The sequence below is a fragment of the Miscanthus floridulus genome, chromosome 4 (assembly GCF_019320115.1).
Source record: "Miscanthus floridulus cultivar M001 chromosome 4, ASM1932011v1, whole genome shotgun sequence".
Classification (NCBI taxonomy): Eukaryota; Viridiplantae; Streptophyta; class Magnoliopsida; order Poales; family Poaceae; genus Miscanthus; species Miscanthus floridulus.
In genome coordinates, this window is record NC_089583.1 from 39215587 (window position 1) to 39239975 (window position 24389).

The 24389-nt window shown below is 48.7% G+C and overlaps 1 protein-coding gene across 9 annotated transcripts; it reads left to right on the forward strand.

Annotated features, from left to right (window-relative positions):
* Nucleotides 1-818: 818 nt before the first annotated feature.
* LOC136549627 (pentatricopeptide repeat-containing protein CRR2, chloroplastic-like) lies at nucleotides 819-10364 on the forward strand. 9 transcript variants are annotated; one of them, XM_066540979.1, is made up of 7 exons: nucleotides 819-2832; nucleotides 6087-6719; nucleotides 6801-6866; nucleotides 7085-7810; nucleotides 7924-9444; nucleotides 9719-9919; nucleotides 10000-10364. In XM_066540979.1, exon 1 carries the CDS (start codon nucleotides 1046-1048, stop codon nucleotides 2564-2566), a length of 1521 nt encoding a protein of 506 aa, XP_066397076.1. In that variant the 5' UTR covers nucleotides 819-1045; the 3' UTR covers nucleotides 2567-2832; nucleotides 6087-6719; nucleotides 6801-6866; nucleotides 7085-7810; nucleotides 7924-9444; nucleotides 9719-9919; nucleotides 10000-10364. The 9 variants fall into 9 exon arrangements, with proteins under 9 accessions (XP_066397076.1, XP_066397078.1, XP_066397074.1 ...); XM_066540981.1 differs by having other exon boundaries at nucleotides 7085-7201; nucleotides 10000-10363; XM_066540977.1 differs by having other exon boundaries at nucleotides 7085-9444.
* The last annotated feature ends 14025 nt before the right edge of the window (nucleotides 10365-24389 follow it).

Below are 24389 nucleotides of genomic sequence, written 5' to 3' on the forward strand. Positions count from 1 at the left end.
TTTCTGATCGGATGCTGAGTACTTCCATCACGCCTTGTTTATCATCGTCTCTAGTATTGGGGCATCACTGCTGATTTATCCGCATTTATCAGCTGTCCCGACCCTTCCTCATAAATCTGTAGAACTTGTTTCAACCGCTGGGCCTCAGTAGCATCGGCTTTACATAGGATTAGGGAGTCATCAGCAAAAAGAAGATGGCTGACCGATGGAGCTCCCCTGCAGATTCGGATCCCGTGCAGTCTGCCTTCCTCTTCTTCTCTCCTCAACAGAGCAGAAAAACCCTCAGCGCACAGTAGGAAAGTTATGGTGAGATCGGGTCTCCTTGCCGCAGTCCTCTTTCCAGGCTAAATTCCGTTGTCAGCTCTCTATTGACTCGGATTCGATATTTGACCGTAGTCACACATTTCATCACCAGCTCTACCCAAGCTTCATGGTAACATCATCTCTGAGGGAAGCCAGGAAGACAACTCAGACGTTCCACCTTCATGCCCTTCCCCTTTGGGCCCAAGGTCGTGTTTAAATTTAGAATGTAAAATTTTGGGGTGTCATATCGGGTGTCGCATAAATGTTCGGATAGTAATAAAAAAATAAATTATAGAATCCGTCAGTAATTTGCGAGACGAATTTATTAAGCCTAATTAATCCGTCATTAGCACATATGTTACTGCAGCAACACATTATCAAATTATGGACTAATTAGGCTTAAAAGATTCACCTCGTAAATTAGTCACAAACTATGTAATTAATTATTTTTATTCTATATTTAATCCTTTATGCCTATGTCAAATATTCCGGTGAGAGAAACTAAAAAAAGACCTAAGTTTCGGAACTTCCGCATCATCAGGCCCACTGGAGTGTACCTCACACGCGCTGAGTGCTGGGGAGGAATTTGCCACTGAAAAAGCGGCGTGCTCCATTTCCATTCCCCCACGCGGCCCGACTCTTCGCCCAACCCAACCAGATTCGGGGAAAAAAAAAGAATCCAACCGCCTCGTACCGCCGGGGCGCCAGGCCTCGGCCGCGGCCGCCTGCCGTGGCTTACACCATGCACCCGCTTCCGGCGCCCGTGGCTTCCCGACTGGCGGCCGTGCTCGCGGACCCGGTCGGCGTCCCGCTGCCTGTCTTCAACTCCCTCCTCTCTGCGCTCGCCGCCTCCGTGGACCCCTCCCACGCGCACCTCCCGCTCCACCTCTTCCGCCGCCGCCTACTCCCGCTCCGCCGCCCCGACGCCTTCACCCTCTCCGCCCTGACCTCGTCCCTCCCCTCGGCCGCCGACGCCCTCCACGCCCTCGCCCTCCGCCTCGGACTCCTCCACGCCGACCCCGTCCTGGCCAACTCTCTGCTCCGTCTCTACCTACGCCCACCCGTCCCCTGTCCGGGCCTCGCGCGCCGCCTGTTCGACGAAATGCCCGCGCGCACCACGTCCTCCTACAACACCCTCATCTCGCACTCGCACTCGCCCGACGACGTGTGGGGCCTCGTGCGGCGGATGGTCGCCAACGGGTGCGCGGCAGACCGGTTCACTGTCTCGGCCGTGCTGCCCGCGTGCACGTCCGCTCGCCGGGGCAGGGAGCTGCATTGCTATGCCGTCAGGGCTGGGATGTTCGGGGAGGATGATTTTTATGTCAGCAGCGGTCTCGTGTCCATGTACTGCAGGGTTGGCCACCCGGACTCTGCACGAACGGTTTTCAACAGGATGGAACGGAGGAACGTTGTTTCCTGGACTGCCATGGTGGGAGGGTACGTGGAGAATGGTATGTTTGAGGATGCAGTGGATTGTTTCCGGGCAATGTGGCTGATTGATGCCATTCCACCAAACAGGATCGCGTTGATCACTGTGCTCTCGGCCATTGAGGCCCTCTCGGGCTTGGCAGAGGGGAAGCAGGTGCATGCTTTTGCGGTGAGAATGATGATGCATGCTGAGGTGTCGCTGAACAATGCTTTGATTGATACATACACAAAGTGTGGGGCCTTGCATTATGCAAGGCGGATCTTTGATGATACCAGTTGGTGCAAAGATGTGATCTCATGGGGTGCAATGATTTTGGGTTATGGCATTCATGGTATGGGTGTCGAAGCAGTTGCTTTGTTCGATCAGATGCTTTCCTCTGGGGTTAAACCTGACAGTATAATTGGACTTGGTGTTCTTTCAGCTTGTTGCCGTGCAGGTTTGGTGTTGAAGGGCCTTAATACATACAGCTCCATGGTAAACGATCATGGGGTTCATCCAACCGAGGAGATGTGTGCCTGCATGGTTGATTTACTTGGCCGATCTGGGCATGTTTACCATGCCTTGGATTTTGTGAAGTCAATGAGTGTGGAGCCAGGCCCTAGTGTCTGGGGAGCACTTCTGGATGCCTCTGTTAAGTACGGCAACAAAGAAATCCAAGATCTGGCTTCCAGGTCCCTTCTTAGATTGGAACAAGGGAAGCCATCAAATCTAGTTGCAGTATCTAACCTAAACGCCTCTTCAGAAAGGTGGAATGTTGTTGAACAAGTAAGGGATACAATCAACCAGGGATCATTGAAGAAAAGAACTGGTTGCAGTTGGGTAAATCCAATATAGGTTAACAATGCTTCTTCGAGCGACTTACAGATAGGCTTTCGATGCTTCTGATCTCAAAGTGTACACTTCCGATGGCTATGCTCTGGGAGCAATCACATCAGATTGCACAAATTACTGGAAGGTGTATTGAAGCTACAACAACAAAGCTGCAATAATTGTATGTTGATAGATGAGTAGATTATGACACATCTACTGTTGGAGTCTTTAAACAACAAAACTGCCTTATACGATGATGTCAAGGTTGTCTGCAATCTCCTCTTTTCCAGGTAAATTTTGCTTCTATTTTATTTGAGGTATAGAAAATTTTTAATTGCTTCAGAATTTGGTGTTTTTCTCCATCCATGAGGCTAAATTGTACATGTATAGTAGAATAAGTAAGCTTAAGCTTACAGAGGGTTTCCCCAAGCTGACAAGCTTATCTTCTACCTGCAGGCTGTTTTACAATAGTATTAAATTTTAAGACATTTGTAACAATGTTATAATTATGTTCTTTTTCTGTTGAGGTAGTCTTTATCAATTTTCTGTGTTAGCATCCTCACAGATTACTTTTACCAACTCAAGCATCATTTAGCTTCTTTGTTTGTTGCAATATATTGAATGTTTGTCCTATTCTCCTTTTTCTTTGACACTCGTACTCAAAACAAGAGCAACAGGAAAAAAGTGTTTGGCTGCTTATTTTCTAAATATGCTGAAGTAACAGTCGCACAATATGATTGGCTTATTAAATTTGGATGTGGGGTTGACCATAAGGTTACTGATTGACATTAACATATTTGTTAGGTCTTACAATGAGCTAGAGTAGTAGAAAATGAAAAGAGTAGTAGTTGAGCAATTTGTGTGAACAACCAAGCTGCAACTTGAGGATGCATGAAGCCAACTTGATATTCAGCGGTTTTATCTTATATAAAAGCTCATGATAACTTTGCATCAAGGTCCATCTCCTGTTCCTGGGTCCTGACTGGTTGGCGCTCATCTCAGTTTTATATGTTGAGTTTGAAATTACTTGCTGCATTGTTTCACAAGTCAGTACAGGATATGGCTGAAATTTGTTCCTTAACTGAATGAACAACTGTTGGATGATGCTTTGTAAGTGGTCCACAACTGTTGGATGATGCTTGTAAGAGGTCTTGGTCATGGATTCACAAAAGGTCTATCATATCATAAATGCTTGTGTCGCCTTGTCGGTTGCAACCTACTACTAGAACTTTTGACTTTGCCTGGATAACAATTAGTTGGCTGGTGCATGAACCTGGTTCAAAATTTGTTTGGCTGTGAATTTGCATATCTAGGTTAGACCATTTACATGAAGCAGGACAATTGCAGTCAGACCAGATTGAATGAAACCATAAAAGAACTGCAAGAAGGCAAAAAATCCGATGCTTATCATGTTCCTTTACTTCCTGCATCTGCATAAGTGGCACTATAAGAATGTGAAACATTGCCTCAAAGGTGCATGTTCTTTGCTTCTTTGTTTGTGCAAACTACAAAAATATAATTTTTTTTTGTGGTCAGTCCTAATTTATACACTCAGGCTATGTGGTTGAGGGTTCTTAATTATAATGCCTTGGGGGTGCTGGTCCCATGTTTTTTTTGCTTGGTATTAGTGTCTGGTCGGTAGCTGAACTAGTTTAGGTGTTGTAATAGGTCATGACTTTTGTAGGTATAAGAGCTTCAGCAAAGTGCAGTCTTGATTCTTGAAGTGATGGAGCGAGAAATGCAGTGCTCAGTCCATGATTTGAAGTGATGTATTTGTATTCACTAACTTTTGATTTGTTCAATGCAATAATTTGGCTACCTCATGTGGTGAAGTCTCTGTGAGGAGTATATGGTTGTTATATGGTGTCAAGGTTTTGTCCTTTGATTGAAACTCGGGCCTATGCCTATGTTTATTCAGCAATCTTGATAGCATAACTGTAGAAACATTAAGTATCACATCTTAGGGTTAATCGCTATTACTGCTGCAACTGTTTGTTTCCTGCATTTAAAGCTTGTGTTCTATGATCTACTCCAACTTGGTTGGGATTAAAAGGCTTTGTTGTTGGTTGTGGTCTGTGATCAATTATTGATATTAAGGATTCAAATATGAGATACATGAATAAAGAAATATAATTGTATAACTTCTAAATAGGTATCTTTCTGTAACATGTTGTTGAGATTTTCATCTTTGTCAGTTATAATTCTATGATTATTGTTCTGGTCTAAGAAATGCTATTTGTCTTGCATCGATCCCAGGTTTGGCTAAATGGCTAGTTAGATAGCCACCAGTGCTTGTGAAGGATAGGGAATTTCTGGGAACTGATATGGTTCATATAATTTGTCACTACAAAAATTTTCTCAACTTGTTTGGCTGGCCCCCAACTTCTTGATCATGATCATGTAACTTCCACATTTCCCCATTCACACATGTAGGATGAGTATTTGGCGGTGCAGTTATTATATATAAAGTGCATGGATCACAAATACATGTACTGAAGTTACTTCTACATGATTCAAATCTTCTTCTGTTGTGCTGTTTGTTGATGAGTTTGTGCTCAGGTGCATGTTCCGCAACCGTTTGCAGATGCTATTTGCACTGTACACATGGAAAAGACATACAATCAGGAGGCCATTTGAGCGATGTAACTAGAACATGATACGACATGCCTTCCTGTTAGTTTTATATATTTTGCTGGATATGTAGCATGCGTTTGTCCAAGTCTTTGTTCAAAGGTCTCAAAGAAGTCCTTAAGCAGAGCTGTATCGAAATATTACAACCTGTCCATTTATTTGTATCTCAGTTGCCATCACGCATCTAGCATTATGTAAGATGTGATGGGCAAATGATAACCAGCCATTCAGCATAGTTTGTTATGCACTATGCACCCATATGACCCATACTGTATCCAGAGTAGAGGTTGCTAATAGCCTAACGCTTGCTTTGGTGTCCAAAAAAAAACACTTGCTTTTATTTAAATTTTTTAAAGCTCTGATACATGTGCTTGATTTGACCCTTTACTTTATTTTTAGTTTAAGCATACTAGCCTCTAGGATCATAATTTGTAAAGGGCACTTTTAGAGTTCTGTATAGAGCATTCTCTTGGTAAAAACTGTTTCATTTTGGCATTTTGCAACTGTCTTTAGCGTGTGCCATTTTCAGATGATATCAAAATAGTAATCATTTGAAGGACATGCTTCTGTTGTGTTAGCTTTCCCTGTTCTGTTGGCTCCAGGAAGGAAAACAATGCAACACATAGTTTTTATTGACAATAGAGCAGCTAGCCTTCACATACAATGCGGAGATCAAACTATACATTTCTGATGGCTGGAGGCTAGTTTTGGGTGTGCATCTTTTATAACACTTAGGAAAACAAACTATGTATCCTGCATTGCTATGGCATCATGGAGTGACATTTTTATCTTTCCATTTATGCCTAGTAATACAATTATCATTGCTTGTTTCCCATTGGTTAGTTCTTTTGGCCATGATGTTGTTTGATTCGCATAACAATGTTCTCACGGACATGTTTGGCTATGATTTCAGGGAAATTCAATGAACAGACAGATCACGGAAGCGGAAATAAGAAGTCAGATCACCATGTTATCTTTGGAGCGAATCTATCATCATATTCCCGTTGGTATCTCATGTACCTCCTAGTGTCTGCCGTAAAGAGTTACTCTTTGCTCTGGTTCTGGCCATGAACAGCCTTGCCATCTGGTTCCATCAGCCCTTTCCTTATTGGATGACCAGGCTTGTTCGCTTTCAGAGGTGACAGCAGGTTTGGTCTTGTGACCCTTTCCAGAATATCACGACTCACACGGATTGAGATCTTGTGATGGTTGCGAGGACTGCGTGCCTGGCTCCCATGTTGTTGGTTCGGTCCTCGCGATCACATGCGTGCAGAGGAGTGTCATCTCAGATTTAAGCAAGCTCCTGACTGGAACAGCTTGAGGCGCTGTAGCCTTTCATCGGGGATCATTGTTGGTGCTGTGTCATAATTGTTCCCCGGTCTTAGCATGCTCTGTGTAGGGGCTGCTAGATCTCTTTTGTAGGCTGTTCCCTTGATTTAAAAGATGGCGGCATGTTAATTGCATGATGATTAGCCATTTAATATATGATTGGAAAGGTCCAACCACACCTAGCATAACTGTCCGGGACGCACGGTGTCATCCCCTGGTGCGTTGTGCATTCCCACTTCAGTTTTGGCTCGAATTGCTCTTTTAATGTCTGACTGCTGAATCTGCTCGTCTTGAACAGGTAATTCTTGAGAAGGGAGCAGTGGCAGGATGGGTTTCCAGTTTTGCATGTGCATCACAGTATCAGGTACGCGGTTTGCTGTTTGTGGTGGCCTCTTTTTCTTTTCTGATATCTAATCTACAACCTGTTGGTAGTAGCTGTCGATGAAAAATCTCATTTACATAGGAGTAGTACAGTACAGTCTATCTGCTGGTTACATACATATCGGTCCATGCTGCCATGTGGTGGTAGCCTGGTCTCGCCCGTTGCTCTCGGCGAAGTAATGGTGATGCGGGACTTGACAGGGCACTGATAACCAGCCAATCATGGAGACTTTTTGTACCTCGCGCCATTAAGCGGCTTCCCCTTCGCCCATGAAGATCTCACGTGGATGGGATCCACTGTCACTGTTGGATCCGAAGGTACGCGCCCTCAGAGCCAATCAAGCATCCGGACGTCCGGATGGACGCACGGCCCGTGCCCGTGCCGCCTCGCCGGCCGGTCTGGTCTGGTCGTCCGGCGGCCGACCCACGACCACCGATGGAGTGCACAGCATATGCTTTCTCTTCTCTTGCGTGCGCTGGCTGGCTGGCGGCCCGCGCTTCTCCTCCGGCCGTCCGGCCCTCCCCGTCAGAAGGGGCGTGCGAGCGCCATGTCGGAGGGAGGGCGGGGTCATGTAGCACGCGCAGTGCGAGCTGGCGCGGGCGGGCGTCGGCTCCGTCGCTCTCCCGCCCTGGTGCTGAGCGCGAAGCGGGGCGCTGGGGCCACGGTGATCCGTATTTATGATTCCCCGCGCGACTGGACGGATCGGGTTTCCGGGCGGTCGCTGTCGCGGCCAGCAAGATGGGGGTCGCTGGGCTTGACGGACGGACGGGGGCGAGTCCGGACATCCATTCCCTGTTCCCTCCGCTGCCACGGGACGGATGGCAGGCAGCGAGGGAGCTCCGTTCTTCCGCCCGTCCGTCCGTCCGTCATCATTGCGCGTCCTTGCTAGCTGCTGTCCGTACGCGTTTGGCCGCACGCACACGCCCGTATGGGTTCTTGTTACATGTTTGTACTGTATGTACTACGCGCCAAGGCGATCGATCGATCGTCCCTACTCAGGTTCAAGTCTCTCACCATCGAATGCCTCGCTCTAATGCAGGGGCTGGTTATGAGTTCCGAATTTTCCACCGGTTTATCCTACCTGGCCCCAAGATGGTAACATTTCGAGATAGATTGGCAGCGGCCAGGTGTCCAAGATGGTGTAGCCTCGTGGCGACAGTGCCCCTACGCAGATTGGTGAGCCGACAACGCTTAGCTTTCCTTGTGGGCGACGCCGGGCCGGGAGTTAAGGCCGCACAGTGGTGCGTGCATCAACCTTAACCCACCTTTGCATCAGTGAAAAGGAATGTCTTGGAAAATCTGGGCGCCGCTGCTGTTGAGGCACCTGCAAATGTTCGCCATGCAATAGTTACTTGACAGTCCACGCTTGACCCCTGTTGGAGGGGAGGGGAGGGGAGCGGAGGGGAGAGTGAGACTGATGATGATGTATTATGATGCTCTCTTCTCTTCATCTGGACCACATGGGGTGCCACAGTGAAAGTCGGATGCAGCTAGGTGAGCTGATCCAGGTGGACGTGGACGTGGGCGCATGCATGGATCTCTCCTCGCCTTTGCAGCGCACACAACTCGCAACGGCACATTAGGGGGTCCAGTATCCATACACGCGCACAGTGCACATCACTAGAAGATTTAGTTTAGGATGTACAAACCACTGTAGATACATTGGAGAAGTCGGATCTCTCCTCGCCTTTGCAGGATGTATACATCACAGTGCACATCACGTGACAAGTCGGATCACTGGAGACGAGGTATCATGAACCTGATACAGTACGACGTCGGAGTAAGCCCAGCATCATTATAATTATAATGGAGGGCGTATGTATCCAGTACTATCCGTGTACGGACACGTACACGTGACGCTCGTATGTTCCGAGAATCCGAGCACGGTACATGCGGGGCTGGCCATCTTTGTCGTGAGGGTGGGTGAGGAACCATCCGCAGATGCAAGCAGGCTAGCTCACCAACCAACGTATGATAAATTTAATCTTATGGGTTGCCTGGAGCAACGCATAAATTTAAGTTTATATATATAGGTTCATGGACTAGTCTGCTTACTTCCTATCCGCTGGTGCAATCCAGAAAGGGCATACAAGGCTCCCGGTGGGGTACTTACTTCCTAGTGATTTTTTTTAATTTAACTTTTTTAATATAATTTTAAATCTAACACTATCAGTTTTTTTAAAACTAACACTTTTGGTCGTGTCTATTGCCATGGCGCGGCCAAATGCCTGTGCCGCGTCATGCATGGCGGCGTGGCAGACGCGTTACGTGGCGGCGACCATCACCGCTGGCCGCTGACGTGACAAGGCTCTGCCGTGCCACCGATCTTGGCGCGGCAGTGCCGCGCCCTGATCCATGGCGCGGCAGAGCCCGGTATAAATGCCGCCGCTGCCTCTTGCCCGAGCAGTCGGCGTTCCGCGAGAAACAGAGCAAGGCAAGGCAGTGCCGCCGTGCCCGCCTTCGCCCGCGCCTGGCCGCAGCCGAGGACGCCGCCATCGCGCCCGCACGCAGGCGCGCCTCCCCCTCCGGCCGCCTCCATCCCTCCTCGTCCTCGTTTAAGGTTCTGATGCATATTTTATTTTCGTTTGAATAATGGATATGATATTATGAATGGAGTTAAGGTTAGCAGAAAAATTTTGTTTGGGAACTATGGTGAAGATATAAGTTTGAGTTTGTCAATGTTAAGATTAATTATTTAGTTAGAAGTATGTTTGCCATATAATTTTTTGTTGCTATAATTGTTGTTTATAATATTTTAGTTCCATTGCAAATGATTACATTTTTCATTAATTTGCGTTGTTTTGATTGATGTTTAATTTGAACCGTTTTATTAGATGGAAGACATGTTTCGGGAGCAGTTACGGCGAAAACGGGATCGTCTTAGAGAAATGTACCCCGACGATTCTAGCAAAGATGCCCCCGTTCCTCCTGAACTCCCTGTCCCTAATTGTGATTGTGGTCGTCCGGCCGACGTGTTTTAATCGAGACATCCGGACACAGCGGCTCGTTGCTTCTACACGTGCAATCGTTTTAATGTAAGTAATTATTGCTGTATATTTTTCTTTTCATTTGTATTACTAGGTTACTAATATTTTGTTGAATTTTTGTTGTGTAGGGCCATGAGAGGTGCTTTTTCTTTCAGTGGATGGATGGTGCAGACAAGTTTGACCCCAGGTACCTCCTTTTCGACGATTGGTGGAGAGGGCGACATATACGAGAGCACTTCGAGCGGTGGGTTTCACCTCCCCCTAACCCTCCTCCAATGACGGCTAAGGAGAAGCACTTAGCCGCAGTTAGACGACTCGAGGAACCTCCTTTGTGCCATTGCGGAGACCGAGCTGTGATAAACCTTAACAATATGTTGGAGTTTGTGTGTCCAAACAAGCATGAAATAAGTGCAAAGTGTATTTATTCAAAAGTTGAGGTATATGTGTCATGTACTAATGTCACGTTATTTAGGTGTATTCAATAGCGAAGTGTCGTTTTAAGGAGTGGTTGCATGGTCCTAAGAACAAATGGCCCGAAGAACCTCCAAAAGCAAAACAAAAGAAGCTAGATGAGTACAGAAAGCGAGCTGGTCGCACCGTTGAATCACCGATTGTGGTGTTTGATGAGGGGGATGAGGAGGAGGACGACACTGCAAGACTGAGCGAGCTCATCGCTCTAGCAGAGACGGGCTTGCCGGCGGAGGAGGCTAAGGACGATAGTGCCAAATTGAGCGAGCTCATCGCTCTAGCAGAGGTGGGTTTGCCGGCGGAGGAGGCTGAGGATGACACTGCCAGACTGAGCGAGCTCATCGCTCTAGCAGAGGCGGGCTTGCAGGCGGAGGAGGATGACGACGCGTTCTTCACTCAGGCCGCAGAGGCCGCAGATGAAGCGGAGGCTGCTTACTATAGGCGAAAGGCAGATCAGCGCAATGCAGGTGACCCTAGCCACAGCAACAGGGTTGTGGTTGAGGATTGGTACTCAGATGACGAGTTGCTGACTCAATATGTTTCTGACTGAGAGTTTTTTATTTATCTTAAGTGATCGATCTTAAGATATCACAACTGTTTGTATCATGCATTCAAAATTTATAAAACGAACATAATCATTTGCCGCGCCATAGCCCGGGTTCAGTTGCCACATAGGATGGTTCTACCGCGCCATAGGCCACGGCGGTCTGTGCCGCGCCATAGTACATGGCGTGTCAGTGATGCGCCATCGCACATGGCGCGTCAGTGAGGCGGTCAGCCAATGGCCAGCTAGCAAAAATTTAGTTGTTGTCGGTGTTGTGCTAAACTACAAGTGTTGTACAAAACGAACATTAAGCTAATAAATGGACGATGAGTTGGCACATACTCCATTCGTTCCTTAATATAAACCATATAGTTTTTAGCATCAATATTAACGCACGACTTGGGAAGGATGTGAGACCGAAGAAAAAAACAAAATCAGGCCATTTTCTCTCTCCCAATTAGATTGCTTCCTAAATCTAAGGGATTGGTTGGGGCATGTGCTATGTACGGTGGGAAGGTTTCCAAACTAATCGGCGTGGGAACTGATACGTACCTATATTTTGGAATTTTCTTTAGAAATCTATATGGCTTATATTAAGGAACGGAGGGAGTAATATTTTCATTTGTTTATGAGTACAAGTTTTCAACGATAATATTCGTTCGACATAAGTTCGACATAATGAACAAAGTCCCATGAATGTAAGGATCCCTTGAATGCCTCTTGGAAACCTCGTCGTCCAGTAGAAGAAGGGGATCGTTGTACTCCACATCAAGAAGGGGGTACAGCTGGTGCGGCGTGGGAGGGGCCATCCTGTTACAAAATGATAAACAACGGGTTAGAGTATTCAAATTAATATTTTTTAGATAAACATTATGTATCATAGCATAATTTGAACTACTTGTTATGTAATACGAACACAATATAAAATCACCTGTTGTCTTCTATGCGGCTAGCCTTGTGGCCAGATTGCTTGCAAACGGAGCAAAGATTCCTGCCATGGGTCTCGTTGAAGTCTCCCCGGCCGTACATGTCTTCTCCGTACCCTCTCATAGCATCCATGTCCCCCTTCAGTCGCTTCTTCTTCCTTCTACCCTTCCCTACCTTCATTAGATCCGGATGCGGCACGTAGTCATAACCATTATAAGGTGGCCACTGTGTTGGGTCTAGGTATGGCTCGAAGCTCATCTCCCAAATACTAACGGTGTTCGAACAGAGATACAAGGTTGACATATATGGTAGATCCTCATAGTTGTACCTGCGAAACCTGCAGGCCGTGATCATATGAGAGCAAGGGGCATGCATGATCTGAGGGACGTTGCAACTGCACTCTACCCTCTCAAGATCAACTCGGTAGTTTCGTCCACTATAACATTCACCGCCCAAGCTTGTGCCACCCTTGCCCCGTACACTAAAGATATGGCGGCGAGGTCCATATGGCTCGGCAGTGTGCTACTTGGCCAATTCCTTGGCCTCTTTCAAATGTTCAGCTCCAGCCTTTCCAAAACGCCCCTGCTTAGCTATATTCCTCTGTGCAAGCTCCCACCTCTTCACAAAATATTCGTTCACTTATGAAAGGAGAACTCAAAAATTCCAGACACAGGCAACAACTGAACTCCGCTGAATACACGGTTGAAGGACCCCTCGTCATATGCTAACGCCCACTATCGACGAAATATGGTCGGCAGTCTACCTAGGGGTATGCCCAAGGTAGTAGATTGTCGGCAGACAGATACGTAAGCCTCAAACAAGATGGTGACACAAGACAGACACGAGGTTTTATCCAGGTTCGGCCGCCAAGAAGGCGTAATACCTACGTCCTGCGTCTGATTGTATTGCTGTATGTCAATGAGAGATGTTTTTTAGAGGGGGTCCCCGGCCCGCCTTATATAGTCCGGAGGGCAGGGTTATAGATCTGGAAACTAATCCTAGCCAGTTACAATTGCCATATGTGGCCGGATAAGGATTCCTATTCTAACCGACCAGGATCTTGCTTGATCACCAAATCTGCCTTGACTCCTTGTGTGGGACTCCGATCAGGTTGGCCGGGCCGCGCGTCGTCTTTTGGTGGACCGGACCCACTGATCCGGGCTGGCCCAAGCCTAGCCGTAAGGGTATAGGGGTTAATACCCCCATAGCTAGTCCCCGAGCACCATGTATTATGCTGCGACACGCCATTTTTACCTTCTCCGACAAGTAAGGCTTGAGTCCTTGACATCCCTGACCACCATTGTCGCTAGAGAAGTAGGTTGTCCGAAGAATGTATGGTGCTCTTAAGAAAAAAGAAAAAGATTTCCATCCTGTGAAGTGTGCCCACTTGTATTTCTGAAAAGAAATGTAAGTGAATCTTGAAGCGTAGCATCCTTGATCATCAGAGGTGTAGTGGTCGAAAAGCAAACACATTCACCGCAAGGTGAAGTGTGCCCACTTAGTCCCCGAGCCTAGCAGTAGGTGACGTAGGCACGTGGTGCCAGGGTCTAAAAAGAATTCCTAGTTAAGTTGAGGACCCAATTGTCGTACAGGCAATATGAGATGCACCAGTAGGTGCATCGTACTGATGTAGTCCCCGGGCTTGCTGGAAGGCAAAGTATGAACCTTGTAGCAAGGTCTAAATAAATGTCTCTCAACTGTATGTGAGTACAAATCACATGTAGCCGAGAAAAATGATCTCCGAGCAGTGTTCGGGACAGTCCCCGGGCACGATAGTAATCATTACAATCAATCAAAGCATAAGGGTCGATTAAATAAACATGTTCACCGCAAGGTGAAGTGTGCCCACTTAGTCCCTGAGCCTGGTAGTAGGTGACGCAGGCATGTGGTGCCAGGGTCTAAAAAAAGAATTTCTATTGAAGTTAAGAATCCAATCGTCGTGCATGCGATACGAGATGCACCGGTAGGTGCATCGTACCGATGTAGTCCCCGAGCTTGCTGGAAGGCGAAGTATGAGCCTTGTAGCAAGGTCTAAATAAATGTCTCTCAACTATTTGTGAGTACAAATCACATGTAGCCGAGGAAAGCGATCTCCGAGCAGTGGTTGGGATAGTCCCCGAGCACATTAGTAGCCGGAGCAGTCCCCGAGCACGGCAGTGGTCGGAGCAGTCCCCGAGCACGGCAGTGGTCTGGTAGTCCCTGAGCACGGCAGTGGTCTGGGTAGTCCTCGATCTCGGTAGTGGTCTGGCAGTCCTCGAGCACGATAGTGGTCTGGGCAGTCCTCGATCTCGGTAGTGGTCTGGCAGTCCCCGAGCACGGCAGTGGTCTGGGCAGTCCTCGATCTCGGCAGTGGTCTGGTCCATCCTTGAGCACAAGACATGCAACAAAAAAACAAACACCGCTTGTATTATTATTTGGTGTATTTATTTATCTCCTTACTCTGTCAAGTCCAATCTGACACGTCTGGTCAAAAAAGCAGAGGGTATAACACGTCACTCTGTCTTCTTGCTCTTTCTGGCAAACAGTCGCTTGGCACCTGTATGGAGGTGCGTCAGTGTGGGCCCTCTCACACTATCAATGAAGAGGCGCATACACTGGTAACAAAGGGACACGTTTATTGGCATAGATCTCGAGGTTGTGAAAACAACCGTCTGTGGCGCGTGCGCACGTCTCCCAAGAATCTTTGGTGGATGAAACGACAGAACTCTTGGTTATTTATAATATAGAACTGGTAAGTTACTTTTTACCGATCCCCATTGTCATTCGTTGCCGCAACCTTCTTCTTCCTCTTGCCGAACCCTATTCCTCCGAAAATCATCACCAATCCCCGCTCCACCACATCCACCCCTTTAGCAAGGGTAGATTAATGGCGAAGAGAGACGCCCAGAAGATAGGCGGAGTCATGGCGAAGGAGTGGTGGAAGTCAAGGAGCAATGAGCAAACCATCGAAGACCTGGTCACCATGGGAGTGCTCCACAACAAGGCACTCACGGGATGGCGTGCGCCGGAAGGAGAAAGCTTCCCCGATCCACAACCAGGTGAGATTGTGGTTTTCGAGGATTTCTTCAAGCAGGGTTTTGGGGTTCCAGTGCACCCTTTCCTTCAGGGGCTCTACTTGTATTATGAGATTGGGATTTGCAATCTGCATCCCAACTCGATTCTTCTTGTCTCCACCTTCATCCATCTTTGCGAAGCCTATGGTGGCTTCCAGCCCCATTTCGACCTCTTTCGCCATCTGTTCTGTCTGTGGAAGAAAGGGAGCGGTGGCTCGAAGATAACCGGAGGCGTATACCTCAATCTGCATGACGATATGAAGGCCCAGTACTTGCACTACCCCTAGAACACCTCACTGGACGAATGGTACAAGAAGTGGTTCTACATCCACGAAGAGCCAAACACGATCACCCTGTGCGACGTGGGATTGATTCCGGAGAAGAAGAATAGCTGGTCGGAGAAGCCCGAGCACTTGGAGCAGATCACAGAACTGCTCGGGATGATCCCATGGGGAAAGCTGGACGGTCCAAGTGTGGTCGGGAACTTCATCAGCCGAAGGATCCAGCCCTACCAGAAGAGGGTACATCCTGGATACGAATACCAGGGGACCGCAGATCCAACGAGGACCAGGAAAGAGGCACTTGACAAAGATTGAAGTCAAGGCCAGGATTAGGGAGCTATTCAACTTAGCTGATCCCAATTATGTCAGGTTAAGCAACATCGAGCACGCCTTCAAGCTGGCCCGACCTCCCCCAAAGGTAAATGATACTTCCTTGTACCTGTAGAGTTATGTTGTAACAAAATTTGACTGTGTTGTCGCCTTTATGTTTCCCAGAGTAATGGTCATGACCGGGCAGCAGTGTTCGTGTCTCCACCCCCTGGTGTGGATTGGCCGCAAGTTGCTGGCTCAACCGCCCAGACCAGTGCTAGGACCGAAGACGTCGACTGAGCGGTACTCGGGGTTGGGGAGGAGGCAATGGCTAGGGCTAGTGGCAAGCGGCCGGTAGCCAACAAACGTCGTCAGGCTATCTTCCCCCTTTCAGATGATGAAACAGAGGATGCGAACATCTTCTGACTCGTCCCTTGAAAGAGGAGACAAATGGAGTCGACAGAGCAGGGTGGCTCCTCTGTGCCAGTAGGGATCGCATCACCGACCACTACAACACAGAGGACAAGCAGAGGAAGGGTCGAGCACCAAACCCCGACGCTAGTACTGGTTGTGGAAAAAGACCCGGTGGAACCCGCCGAGCACGTGGAGCAAGCGCAGTCGAAGAGATGCTCCTTCACCACGTCATTCCGTGCTTCCAAGCTGTAAGTATTTGTAACCTTGATGTAAGCTTACAATTTGTATTGAATAATAATGTCTTCTGAACTTTTCTCTGATATATTAGGTCGGCGTCCACCGAAAATCCTGACCAGCTAGCTGGGTGCGGTACGACTTCGCCAGCAATGGCGGAAAAAACTGCCCAGCAACCACCCATGGAGGAACCTGTGGAAGAAAATCCAACGGCACCTCAGCAGACGAGCGGCCAGGCGACAGCCCTCGAGCAACTGGTCGAGAAGAGAGCCAAGCCAAGTACAAGTGCTCCAAGCACTAACCCTGCTGAGGGGGACACTTCGGCGCCAAGGGGACCAGACCAAGCCGAGGAGCAGCAGCCGGAGGTGGCATAGAGCACGCTTGCTGATGCTACGGCTCATGGGAAAGCCATAGTGGTCGCAGAGACTACAGACTCCAGACCAGCACCACCTCCTGAACAAGAGGCCGAAGAGGATGAAGTAGAAGAGATCCTAGGCCGTCCCCAAGACAAACGACAACATGTATATGTGTCGCGCTGGCGGAACGACGAATGGGTTATGCATGAGGAAATCCCAGAGGTCGAAGAGACCCTAAAAGTTGAACGAGCGGCAAAGCGTCTGGTGACAGAAGTCCAGGTATGTTTGGCTTGACCACTTGATCCTGCTATTTAGTCGAACTGTCTGACTTAGCTTGTTTATATACAGGACTTGATGAAGACCGCAAAGTACCGAAAGAGGTGCTTCAACCAGATTGAGGGAATCATGGCCAACAATAGAGAACTGGCGGTCGAGGTGGAACGCTTGCGCCGCCAACTTGAAGCCGCCGACCAGGAGAGGACGGAGCAAGAGGCACAAAACCAGAACCTGGTCGTCCAGCTCAGTAACAAAGAGCAGGAAAAAACAAGTAAGTTGTCATTTTATCACAGCAAATGCATGACACGTGTTGTTGCATTGTTGGTAGTGACAGCTGTAGTGCAGGCTTAGAAGCCGAAGTAACCCGCCTCCAGGAGGAGAATAGCCATGTGACCACAGAGTGTGGTCGCCTGAAGGAGGACAACGAGAAACTGGCGCGCAACCAGTCTCAACTCCTGGACCGCACAACCAAGATGAAGGAGGAACTAAAAAGTAAGTGTTCTAGACCACCTTTCTCATTCTGTTGCCCGCCTTATCTTGTCGTGCCATTACATTTTGATGTCTTGTACGGTTTGCAGTTTTAAAAGTCAATGCTAAGAAACATCTAGAAGCCATGATGAAAGATCGTGATGGCTGGAAGGCACGATGTCTAGAGACCACCGAGGATCAGGATACATGGAAGAACCGGTGCCAGGAAGTGGCAACTGGCATTTTGCCCGTCCTCGACCTTATCGACCTGGCGCTCACAGAGGAAGAGCCAAGGATGCCTCAGCTCGGACTAGTTGAGAGATGCGAAAAAGCATGGGGATGGTTCCAAGAGTTCGTGAAGGAGGCGGTGAGTACACGGGTGCACATGTGCTAAGCATGGTGCGTGCCCACTACCCCCTGATCGATCTCAAGCGCCTGGAGGCTGGATACCTAAAGGAGGTAGACCCAGACAAGGCTGAGGAGCTTCGGATGGCCCAGCTAGACCTGTCGTCAAAGATAATTGGCAACATTAACCTGTGTGGAGGTGGGACAACACCTGTACAGGGTATGCCATCGACAAGTCAGCTGGAAACGCCATCAGCTGTAAGCCAGCCGACGAAGCCTACGGTCTCGACCAGCCAGGCATCGGTGGGGCCATCCCCTTCAGCTCGACCAGCACAAGAGTCCCCGAGACTCGAGTAGGATATCGGAAGCAGCGAGCAGTAGGTGCCGCGCGCCCCGACCAGCCAATGTAATAGGCTTAGAGCTATAGAAGAAGGACATAGTTGTGTTATTGTAAACTTGGGCCTCTTCAGGCAAGCTTGTAATAACGTAACTGTATATCATCATAAGCTTATTTGCTTTGTATAAAACGTATTTAAGCTTGAAAACTCATGTTGGTGTAACTAAGTGAGAACATGTTAACGTTCTATTTAGTTGTACCACTTTGCTCGACACGTCATCCCGAAAAGTTTTTGTGGCCCTAGTTTGCCATATGGTCGGAGTGTGAGGTGCATGACCTGTACACACGTAGACGCGGACAAGTCAAACCAAGGGGGACCTGCCGATCACCCATAACATAGAGAGCGGATCCCATGCACGTGTTGGGAGGAACTGGAGACAGGGCCTACTCCGGAAACCATAGAAGGAATGGTGGTCGGCTTTTACTGGCTAAGTTAGAATAACCATAAAATTAGAAGTGACACATTAGAGTGGTCGGAGGAATCATAATAGCTTTATTGAAGTAAATTGAAAGTACAAGAGGAGTACATATCTCAGTAGTTAAGCATAGAAACGTCTAAGCTTGTCGATGTGCCACGAGTTTGGTATGTTCGTACCGTCTAGTTGAGCTAACCTGTAAGACATTGGTCGTGTGACTTCCTTGATCATGAAGGGGCCCTCCCATGGGGTTGCGAGTTTATGGACACCAGGCTGGTTCGTCTTCCACTTTAGGACTAGGTCCCCGACCACGAAGAACCGCTCTTGAACGTTCTTGTTGTAGTACCTACACAAAACAGCAAGGTATTTGGCCGTACGTATACAAGAGTCGAGCCGCTTCTCTTCTGTGCTATTCACTTCTAGCTCCCGTGCTTCATTGACCTTGCCTTCATCGAAGTTCTCTACCTATGCTGATCTGAAAGCTATATCTGCTAGGAGGACTGCCTCAGCGCCGTAAACCATAAAGTATGGTGAGACACCGATGTTATGACTGGGCTGAGTTCTGAGGCCCCAGACCACGGCTGGTAGCTCTTTGAGCCATCTTCCAGGAGCTTTGCCATTTTCTCTATACATCCTCTTCTTCAATGTGTCCAAGATCATGCCATTTGCCCGCTCGACTTGTCCATTAGCTCTAGGGTGCGCCACCGAGACGTATTTTACTACTATGCTCCCTTCATCGCAGAAGTCCCAAAAAGCGTTCCCGGTGAACTGAGTACCCAGATCAGTGATGATGCTATTAGGTATGCCGAAATAGTGGATGACCTGGTCGAGGAACGTGATAGCCTTTTCTGAGGATGCCTGTACCAAAGGCATGTATTCTATCCACTTAGAAAATTTGTCGATCAGCACAAAGACGCATGTAAATTTCCCTGGAGCCGGTTTGAAGGGCCCGATCATATCCAGTCCCCAGCATGCGAAGGGCTAAGAGGCTGGTATTGTCTGGATCTCATGTGCTGGTACGTGGATTCTCTTGGCAAAGAATTGACAACCCTCACAGTGGCGGACTAGCTTCTCTGCGTCGGCTACTGCTGACGGCCAATAGAACCCTGCTCGGAAAGCCTTACCGACCAGCGTTCTTGAGGCCGCATGGTTGCCGCAGGAGCCAGAGTAGATTTGGTCTAGGAGATGTTTGCCATCCTCCTGGGTTATACACTTCATCAAGATTTCCTCCTTTACGTTCTTGCGCCATAACTTGCCATCGACGAGCAAGTACTGCTTATTGCGACGCATCAGGCGCTCGTTTTCTATCCGATCAGTGTAGCCACTGCCATCTGTTAGGTACTTGATGAAAGGTATTCTCTAGTCAGACTCATGAGTGGTCAGAGGCGGCTCGGTGGTGCTCGACGCTGGAACCATAGCCACCAATTGCTGGTCTAGGGGCTTGTCGACCGTGGAATCTTCCTCTTCGATGGAAGGCGTGAGCAGGTCTTGGACGAATACGCCATGTGGGATTTTGGCTCGAGATGATCCTAACTTTGATAGCACATCTACTGCTTGATTTTTGTCCTGGACCACGTGTATGTACTCGATGCCATGGAACCTGCCTTCTAGCTTTCTGATCGATTTACAGTATGCATCCATCTTTTCACTGGTCGTGTCCCAGTCCTTGTTGAGTTGGTCGATGACCAGAGCCAAATCTCCATAGACCTAGAGACGTTTAACGCTGAGCTCAACTGCAATGCGCAAACCATGTAGGCATGCTTCGTATTCGGCGACATTATTAGATGCTGGGAAATAAATCCTGAGGACGTACCGAAGCTGCTCCTTGGATGGTGACATGAAAAGGACTCCTGCTCCCGCACCGTCAATGTTGAGAGAGCCATCGAAGTACATCGTCCAATACTCGTCGGATCCCAGAGAGGCAGGCGTGCTTAAGTCTGTCCATTCGACGATAAAATCGACGAGTGCCTAAGACTTGATTGTAGTACGACTTGCAAATTCCAAGGAGAAGGGGCATAACTCCATTGCCCATTTGACGATGCACCCGTTCACATCCTTGTTGCTAATGATATCTTGCAGAGGGTACTCAGTCATGACCACCACACGATATCCGTCGAAGTAGTGTTTCAACTTTCAGGATGTTATCAGTATGGCGTAGATCAACTTCTGAATCTGTGGGTACCTGGTCTTGGACTCATTGAGTACCTCACCGATGAAATAGATTGGGCGCTGTACCTTGTAGACATGGCCGGGCTCGTCACGCTCGACCACCATGGCCGTGGAGACCACTCGATTAGTAGCCGCAATGTAAAGCAGGAGTGTTTTGTCTTCTCTTGGAGCAGTGAGGACCGGAGGTGATGTAAGGTATTGTTTCAGCTATGTGAAGGCAGCGTCTGCTTCCTCCGACCACTCAAACTTTTTGGATGCTTTGAGTAGTTTAAAGAACGGTAATCCTTTTTCGCCTAATCTTGATATGAAATGGCTGAGGGCGGCCATGCATCCGGTAAGCTTCTGAACATCCTTCACCTTTTTGGGCGGCTTCATGTCCAAGATAGCTTTGACTTTCTCCGGGTTAGGGTGTATGCCATCGTGACTGACGATGTTGCCAAGTAGTATGCCAGAAGGAACACCAAAGATGCACTTCTTTGGGTTTAATTTCCACTGAAATGTGTTAAGGGCTGCAAAGGTGCGTTCTAGGTTGTCAACAAGGGTATGTGATTCCTTGGTTTTGACAACTATATCATCAACATAAGCCTCGATGAGGTCATCTTTTATCTCGTCTTTGAGGCAAGCTTGTATAGCGTGTTGGTAGGTAGCCTCGGTGTTCTTGAGCCCGAACGACATGGTCGTATAGTAGTAGGCACCGAAAGGCGTGATAAAAGATGTCTTGATCTGGTCATCCTTTTTGAGAGTGATCTAGTGATAACCAGAGTAGCAATCGAGAAAGGACAGGAGCTCGCAACCGGTGGTTGAATCTACGACCTTGTCTATGCGAGGTAAGCCGAAGGGGTCCTTAGGACAGTGTTTGTTGAGATCAGTGTAATCAACGCACATTCTCCATTCATTATTCTTTTTGCATACAAGAACCAGGTTGGCTAACCATTCTGGATGATACACTTCTTTGATAAATCCGGCTACCAAAAGCCGTGTAACTTCTACCCTAATCGCCTCCTTTTTGTTGCGAGCGAACTGTCGTAGCTTCTGCTTGATAGGTTTGGCCTTGCCATTGACATTCAAGGAGTGCTCAATCAAGTTCCGAGGTACACCGGGCATGTCAGTAGGTTTCCATGCGAACACATCCACGTTGCTCCTCAGGAACCTGACGAGCGCGTCTTCCTATTTGGGATCCAGGTTGGCCCCGATAAGGGCCATTCTGCTGGGATCACCGTTGACTAGCTGGATCACCTTGTGCTCCTTGGACTTGATGTTCTTGCGTGGAGCCTCGAGCTCTAGGATCTCTAGGTGGTCGGCCGAGGTCTTCTTGGCGTCGAGCATGGTCTCGGCCATGCGAATAGAGAGGTTGTGAGCCTCTGCTATTTTGAAACTGTCATCCTCGCAGGTATAAGCTGCGTACACGTTGCCTCAAAGGGTTAGAACTCCTTTCTCGGTAGGCATCTTGAGTACCAGATACCTGTAATGAGGTATGGCCATGAACTTGGTGAGCGACGGCCGACCTAGAATAGCATGGTAGGTGCTGTCGAAGTCAGCGACCACAAAGTTGACGTAGTCGGTGCGGAAGTGGTCCGGGGTCCCAAACTGCACAGGTAGCATGATCCACCCGAGAGGTGTAGAACTCTATCTAGGGAGAACACCCTAGAACTATGCCTCGTACAGCTTGAGGTCCGCCTGAGCTATCTTCAGGGCGAGCAGACTATTCTTGAACAGTATATCGATGGAGCTGCCACTATCGATCAGTACTCTGTCGAACTGAACCTTGTTAATACAAGGATCGAGGACCAGGGGAAAATGTCCTGGCTCAGGTATTACGGCCCATTGGTCCTTTCTGCTGAAGGAGATTTCACGGTGGGACCACAGAGGGAGCCGCGGATCGGTGAGGAGGTTGTCGGTGTTGGCCACGTTCAAGCAAGTGCGGGCGAGCAGCTTGCGTTCTTGTTTGGTCTCGATGGACACTTTGTCTCCGATGATGGTGTGCATGCGATCGGTTGGCTTGACGTACTTATGACGAGGGTCTGCATCGCCATCGTCGTTATCCTCGTTGCGCTGTTCCCCTGCGTCGTTAGGCTTGTCGGATGTATCCAGAGCCTGTTGACGCGTGTAGATAGACTTGAGAATGCGGTAATTCTCCATGGTATGGTTTGACTTAGGATGGAGCTGGCAGGGCCCTTTCAATGCTTTGGCGTAGTCATCTTCGTAATTATGACGTCCGCCACCCTTTTTAACGGTGTTGACCTCACCGTCGTCTTCGTGAGCACGCTTGCTCCTGTAATCGTCACGGTGGTTACGCCGCTAATTACGTTGGTGGCGGTGGTTGCGGGAATCGTTGCGCTGGTTGCGGCGGTCAAAATTGTCGTTCCGACCATGGTTGCCGTGGTAGTCGTTGTGGTGTGGGGGGTGGTCGGAGCGTGGAACCCTTGCTGCTTCTTCAATAATTATCTTTTTAGCGTCGTCGACGTCTGCATATTTCTTAGCGGTGGCCAGGAGCGCTGTAATCGATTCGGGCCTCTTGCGCAGGAGCTTGTCCCTTAGGGCATCATGGAAGCGGAGGCCAGTGATGAAAGCCTCAATTGCCTCATTGTCGGAGATTGATGGGACCTTGATGCACATCTCTGAGAAACGCCGGACGTACTCGTGTAGTGGCTCATCTTTCCAGAGGGAGCCGCGGATCGGTGAGGAGGTTGTCGGTGTTGGCCACGTTCAAGCAAGTGCGGGCGAGCAGCTTGCGTTCTTGTTTGGTCTCGATGGACACTTTGTCTCCGATGATGGTGTGCACGCGATCGGTTGGCTTGACGTACTTATGACGAGGGTCTGCATCGCCATCGTCGTTATCCTCGTTGCGCTGTTCCCCTGCGTCGTTAGGCTTGTCGGATGTATCCAGAGCCTGTTGACGCGTGTAGATAGACTTGAGAATGCGGTAATTCTCCATGGTATGGTTTGACTTAGGATGGAGCTGGCAGGGCCCTTTCAATGCTTTGGCGTAGTCATCTTCGTAATTATGACGTCCGCCACCCTTTTTAACGGTGTTGACCTCACCGTCGTCTTCGTGAGCACGCTTGCTCCTGTAATCGTCACGGTGGTTACGCCGCTAATTACGTTGGTGGCGGTGGTTGCGGGAATCGTTGCGCTGGTTGCGGCGGTCAAAATTGTCGTTCCGACCATGGTTGCCGTGGTAGTCGTTGTGGTGTGGGGGGTGGTCGGAGCGTGGAACCCTTGCTGCTTCTTCAATAATTATCTTTTTAGCGTCGTCGACGTCTGCATATTTCTTAGCGGTGGCCAGGAGCGCTGTAATCGATTCGGGCCTCTTGCGCAGGAGCTTGTCCCTTAGGGCATCATGGAAGCGGAGGCCAGTGATGAAAGCCTCAATTGCCTCATTGTCGGAGATTGATGGGACCTTGATGCACATCTCTGAGAAACGCCGGACGTACTCGTGTAGTGGCTCATCTTTCCGATCTTGAATCCGTTGCAGATCGTATTTGTTTCCCGGTTGCTCGCAAGTTGCAATGAAATTGTCAATGAAAGCCTGCTTGAGCTCTTGCCAAGAATCAAAGTAGTTCGCTGGCAAGCTGACCAGCCATTGGTGACCTGCGTGGCCAACAGCGACTGGGAAGTAGTTAGACATGACATGCTCGTCAGCCATGGCTGATCTGCATGCAATTTCGTAGAGCATGACCCATAATTCAGGGTTCTCCTTGCCATCGTACTTCTGAAGTTTCTCGAGCTTGAAGTTCTTGGGCCATATGACTTAGCAAAGGTGTGGAGTAAACTGCTTTAGACCCGGTGGGCTGTGGGCAGTGTCATATTCCATACGGCGATAACTTTCATGGGATGCTCGATCGTTGGCTCTCTGGTTGA

What these genes read in the sequence shown, in the direction of transcription:
- LOC136549627 (XM_066540977.1), top strand. Translation starts at nt 1,046, where the DNA reads ATGCACCCGCTTCCGGCGCCCGTGGCTTCCCGACTGGCGGCCGTGCTC.